Source organism: Bidens hawaiensis, unplaced genomic scaffold (assembly GCF_021521415.1).
Source record: "Bidens hawaiensis isolate Kalapana, Puna unplaced genomic scaffold, B.hawaiensis_p1.1 tig00056207_1, whole genome shotgun sequence".
NCBI lineage: Eukaryota > Viridiplantae > Streptophyta > Magnoliopsida > Asterales > Asteraceae > Bidens > Bidens hawaiensis.
The window spans coordinates 1-6719 of record NW_027500141.1 but is presented as its reverse complement, the minus strand read 5'-3'; the positions used below and the strand labels follow the sequence as shown (position 1 = coordinate 6719).

General features: G+C 34.1%; 1 protein-coding gene across 1 annotated transcript; it reads right to left on the bottom strand.

Annotated features, from left to right (window-relative positions):
* Nucleotides 1-5422: 5422 nt before the first annotated feature.
* LOC143601412 (uncharacterized) lies at nt 5423-6648 on the bottom strand (the record flags this gene model as incomplete). Its single annotated transcript, XM_077078830.1, has 2 exons — nt 5423-6074; nt 6519-6648. Coding segments are annotated over 2 exons (782 nt in total), but the record flags the coding sequence as incomplete, so codon positions are not given.
* Nucleotides 6649-6719: the final 71 nt, after the last annotated feature.

Genomic DNA, 6719 nt, shown 5'->3' with positions numbered 1-6719 from the left:
CAAAACAATTACACAAAAGTTGTCCAATATAATATTATTAAGGATGAAAAAACCAAACATGCAACTAGCTATAAAGATAAATGACTTTTTCGTTAATTTACTCCATATGGATGACTTCTGAGGACGTCCTGGATGATCCACAAATACTATTTCATGAATATTCGGAGCTTTTCGTTACCATACCTCTATATTAAACTATTGCTGGCGTTTTGGGATTAATTTGAGACAATTGTTAAAGTAGTGGCATTCTAATAAACTTCTTATATGGGTGTCCTAAACTCATACCACGGGAGAAAACATTGCACAGAGTTGATATTTTTATCATTATCATGTTTAGTGTATATAATTATGCATATAAGATTTTCATCTAAAGGTGATTTTAATTTTAACTTGGGAAGAAAATATTATCCATATACATTTAATGAGTTTGAATTAAATACAAATGAAATTAACGTGTTAATTGTGAAAATCAAGTATAGTAATTATATATAAAAGTAGAGTAATTATGTAATTACATCATAGTATAATTACATATATAATTACTCAACTTTATTCTCATAATTAGCATGTTAATTTCATTTATACGTTAACTTTTCCCTACATTTAACTATATACTGCTGACTACTAACAAATAGTCGGTAAACCCTTGGTTGTATGACTGTATCTCATGCTTTATACCACAAGTTTTAACGCAGAATTAACGTGATTAGCTATCAAACAAAATGATATATAATGTTATTTTTATCATAAAAACGTTTTTGCATGCATTTACTAAACACTTTTGTCACTGATGAACATCATGGTGTATCCTTCCATGGGGTCTCTAAAATCTAAATCATTTTAAGAACTGCAATGAGGTACGGTGGGCATTCATGTTTGTCATGGACCCACTTGCAGTTCATATTCAAGACTTTATATATGTGATGATATGATATGATGTTTTGGATGAAACTATGAAAGGCTAGTAGGCTGTTTGTAGTCATGTTCTATATATGTGAGGCAGACAGGAGATTTAATTCACTGAAAAGAAAGAAAGATGCATACGTAACTGGTACCACGTACGCTTTGTAATAAAGGTTCACTCCAAAAGGTTATCCTCTCTTTAAGACTACAGAATGAAAATATCATTGTCAATTTGAAACAGTGTCTCATTAATAAATAATACTATTATGTATATATAACTTAAACACCAACACCATAACATTAGTATTCAATAAAACATAAACCTTTTAACTTAAACACCATAACATTATTCAATAAACCATAAACCTTATAACACTTTATATAGAACTAAAACACTATACCATTATTATAACAAAACACTATGGTATAACAAATGATGTGCGGGTAAAAGGTGTTTTTCATGTTTAATATCGTGTATTTTAGTTATTTATATATCGAACACAATTACTTTGTGAGTTTTTATATGTGTAGGTGTTTGGTACTTAAACGACTTAATTCGGAACGTTCATCATGGTAAATACCCAGTTACAGATAAAGGAAGCAACCAGAGGGTCGGACAGGTAAACGCGCAACAAGAAAAAGAAAAACAATTTTGGTGCATGGCAAGCCGTAAGCAACAACCTGGTCGTAACAGCCATGGCTGGGCGTAAGAGGGGGTCGTAGGCCAGTGCTTTAGACTCGTAAGGTGTTTCTAGCCACCATAAGTTACGGTTAAGTTTGTTATTCTCAGAGGTATTTAAGCGCGGTTTTCATATTCAGTCATAACTTCTTAAAACCTAGCAACCTTGGATGATTTAGGAGCTATTCCATAGTAAAATAAAACTTCTCAATCATCAATTCTTTGATGGTTTCAAGATCCCAATCAACAATCGAGTTAATCGTGATACTGTGGCAATGCTAAACCTCTTGTGACTTCTTCAGGTCTAGGTGTTAAGTAAAAACTGATTATTTATGATTTCTATCTATTTTTTGATCTGAGTTTTGGTTAATCATTTGGTTAGTCGAGATTTTACGTTGTTTTGATTGTTTACACAAATGTTTGTCTGGGATTTGCTTTTATCATCAGTTAATGGGTTTGAATTCATAAATATATATGATTAATTTCTTATATTCATTGAATTATTTACCATTAGCTAGTGATTATTATTAAGTCTTATATATGCGTGTTGGTTGTTATCTAGACTATATTGTTGTGTCAATTAGTTGGATTGAGCTCTGTTAAGCAACTTAACCAAATAATAGTCTCTTTTAATTACTTATCACTCATACTAAATAAATCATGTACGTGGTTTTCCAATTGGTAGGAATTATAATTAATCAATTCGTCCATAACTTGAAACTTGAAGTGTGGTCATCGTTTCTTTAGTAGTTTTTACAACAAAAGTTTATCATGTTAATTTCTTATTGTTTTTTTGTAGCATTTTCAACTGTGAAGACGACATTACGTTTCCGTACTCGTTTAAGGTGATTAAGACCCAAAATTATTTAGTTTTTTATTAGGCCACGACATCTATATAAATGGCGATGTTGCTGGGGATTTGAGCCAATTTATCGAGTTGTAGAACATGTTTAGGAATATGTATGTGTCCTCATTTTCATTTCACGTGTGTTTATCATAATGTTTCATTGTTTTAAAACTTGCCTCTTTATGCCAAAACCAATCCAAAGTCAACTTGTGGATAAGGGTGGTTAATAATCAAAGAACTCCGCTTTCTCTCTAATTTATTAGGTCAATTTTAATTGTAAAAGATTGCGTATTAAATATTTGGGCTTAATTGTTCAAAATAATTCTTCGGTATTTTGATTTAGTGGTTAATGAGTTTATTTAAAATGAGATTATTTGTTTAATTGTTTAAAGTGAGCTTAGTTGTTTGATAATTGTAAATTAGTTTATTGCTTTATATGATAATATTTTTCTTAAGAGTTTACTAGCATTTTTTGAGGGCGGTTTCAAAATTTTTAGGTGTTACTTGGGATCACATCACATATATACTAAGAAAAATTAGAAAAAATTTATAAGGTGCGACCGCACCCCATAACAATAAAGGTATGACAATGGGTGTCACGTGGGCGGCAACACCGTCCATAATGTTTCAAAAGGCAGTCGAATACGCTCTTGTGTGACAATTGAGGTCGATTTGTCACCTTTACAAATTCACAAGTTACTCTATTTATAAGTTTTTTACTCTTTTTTGTGGAAAAGGACCATCAAATTTTAAACATATCGAGTTTTCATTTATAAGAAAAGATATCACCTTCTTGTCAATGATATCATTAGATTTGATAATAAATTTACCAAGCTCACGTCATATATCACATCGCCATCCTTCCAAAACCTGTCTTAAGGGTTTCTTAATGTAAACATATATCATCTTAAACTGTTGCATGTTTAATTTAACCACTAACCAGTCTTAGATTACCAATTGAATTTTCATTAATTACCGTTTGGATGCCGAATTTGAATAGGATCGCGACGAGAATGGCGCTTGCCTTAAGAGGATATATACATGTTGAGGATTAATTGTACATGTAGGCTTTACCCGGACACCTCAACTTGCACTATTAGTCCAATTGCCTTATGCCGGGAATATGGATTCCGTTTACAAGTTACTAGAGTTCCCTGTCTAGCAACCATTAACGGAGGAGATTAAAGAGGCGTTTTAACTAAGCATTTTTTGTGGCACAAGTGTGGAAGATTTGGAAATGGAGAAATGAGAAAATATTTATGAGCAGTGGCGGATCCAGAAATTTTTTTCAGGTGGTGCACTACGTTTAGATTCTTCAATTTTATAGAGTCGGGTATAAAAAAATTCAGGTCGGTTTGAGGTTCGGGTCAGTTCGATGGATCGGGCAAAGTTCATTACGTAATATAAATATGATAAAATAATAAAAGGGACACCGTTATTAAAGTTCATCTCTGTCATCTCATTATACTTTTAGTGAGCTTTTTTAATTGAAATCCGTGGATAATTGAAAAGATTTCATACACTATGACACTGAATTTATATATTTGATTAATAACATTATTGCTCCATTTGTTGTTGAATTAGTCTACTCCATAGACATAACTTTTCAATCTGGCATGTTTTTAAAATATCTTAACAGAATGTTTACATATTACTTGGAACTCTGATGGTGATGTATTATATGGATATTGTAAAAGTAAGGGAAGAGAGTGGTTGCAGATTCAAGGCTTGATGATGATTGTCAACTTCTACTAAACTGTAGGTCCTAATGTGACTAGGCTTTTCAACATAAGTATATTTTTTCTAATAATTCCATTGCATTATCTACAACTTGCGGTACAGGTAAAAGAGCTCATGGTATGACTAGATTACCCGGTGCGCTATCTAACACATGTGACCCCCCCGCGCGTCGCGCACGCGGGTAAAGAAACTTGTTAACAAACTAAAAACTAGAAACTAACAAATTAAAACCAACAATCTAACAAACTAAAACTAAATTTAACAAATAACTTAACAATTAAGTAGTTAACAATCAACAACAATTAACAAGAAGTCAAGAACAATTAACATTTAACAATGAATATAAACTTACATTCAAAGTGGGAGGATTCGAGCAATCGAGCTTCGAGGAAGAGTAGAAGGCATGAGGAGTGTACTGGTCGGCCGGAAAAGCGGCGGCGGTGCCGCGGTGGTCGGAGAACGGCTGAATGGGGACGGCTAGTAGGTTTGAAGAGGGTCAGGGGAGGGAGGCGTTGTTGTTTTGTGGTGTCTTTGTATTTTTATTATAAAACCCTAATTATTATAAGATTGAGTTAATGAAAAAAAAAGTCCAGAAAAAAAAGCTGGAAACGAGAATTGACCATGTGACCTCCAGGTTTCAAACCAACAATTTACCAGCTGGACCAAGGCTTTAATTATAAATTAAGTGGTTCCTTCCTAATTTATAAGGTGGTTTCTTTGGTATTTTCTATATAAAAATTCACTATTATTTCGAAACTCGGGTGGTTTCGGGGAACCACCCATTAACACCGTAGATCCGCCCCTGTTTATGAGTAAACAAGCAAACAATAGACGATCTCTAAGGGTAATTGCGGATGTTAAAGAGATATTTTATTTTTATTTTGTTCTTTTAAGAATCAAGGCACGCGATCCCTTTGGATATATTTGGAAGTTTGGTGTAAGTTTAATTTTGTTAACTTTCTTTTATAAGTTTGTCATCTTATTTTGTTGTAAGGAGTTCCATGTTTTTGTTTTAATATATTCGGTTAAAAAAATAGAATTCGAGCTAAGAGCATGCAGGCATCGACCTGTCACTCTAAAGAATTCCATCAAGCTAGAAAATTAAAACTCTAAAGTACATTATTATTGGTCTACCCATAAAATCATAGCCATGCTAGCTAGTGTTACACATTTTTCCCTAACACATAAATGAAGCCACAATTTGAACACATTTTCTATCATTTGTTACCACTCTTGGTCACCAAGATAATTTATTAGCACATAGGAGAAGCTGGTGGTGAGGTGATCATGGCAAAGTTATTGGTTATGTTTTTCCAACCACCATCCAGAAGATCAACAAATTCTTCCCAGAAAGGATCTCCGTTGACAAAGTTATTTGCTTCGTCAACGTATGTGAAATCCTCAAAAGGATCCATTTGTGTTGCGGTTTGATCATCGTGTTTGATCATAGGACCTTGATCACATGAACTTAATAATGGCACGGCGGGTGTTGCAACAGAGGCATTTGAGGTCGAGATGAGCGATTGGAGGCTTTCGTTGTTGATAGCGTAATTCGACCATAAGTTTCCTTGCCATACTTTAAGGACATCAAGGCATGGTAGATGTGGTGGTGGAAGTTTTGTGGGTGTTTTCTGATTCTCATGGACAGAAGGTAAAACAAGGGTGGATGGTTGGGTTGAGTGGTTCTTAGGCTTTTGAACAAGCCTAGCTTCGGCCTCAAGCCGAGCGGCTTCCCATTGAGCCATGTGGTTCAAGGTGGAGCTCAAGTGTTGGGTGCCATTCTTTGGCTTGTGGGTCATTGGATCAATGCCCATTTTAGTCATCCGTTTTTTGATGTGAGAGTTCCAATGGTTCTTGATCTCGTTATCAGTCCTTCTTGGCAAGTGAGCGGCAATAGTTGACCATCTAAATGTAAACATGTAACATTAGCAACAAAAACTTTTTAGGCAGAGTACATTTATCCTAACTTCTTGTTTGTCTGTTTTCAACTAATTAGTAATAATTTAATATATAAAACTCTTCCTAGCTAAGGTTACCGAACGGGTTCGGTAACCCTAGGAGATCTTAAGCACAAACAATCAAAAGGTTCGTATCCTTAGTTTGAAACATCAAATCAAATGTTTTTGTTTTCTTTTAGTATGAAAATGAGAAAATATTACTGGTGCGAAGAGTTAAAGAAACAATGCAACAAGTAAAGAGAGATTGCGTACGTTTACTACAACCCTAAACAAAACCTACATATTACCATGAAAATAGGAAAATATTGTCGGTGTGACGAGCTAGAGAAAGAGTACAACAAGTAAAAAGAGCAAAGTGAGTACGTTCACTACAACCCTAATAAAAACGTACCTGTTACCGAGTAGAGCATGAAGTTGAATGATGGTCCTTTCTTCATCCATGCTAAACTTTCCTCTCTTGATATCCGGCCTGAGGTAGTTCGTCCATCTTAACCGACAACTCTTTCCACATCTCTTAAGCCCTACATATTATCAAAATACTTAATATTTTTAGGATAAAAACACATGTAACATTAAGATGCATGCATGGGAA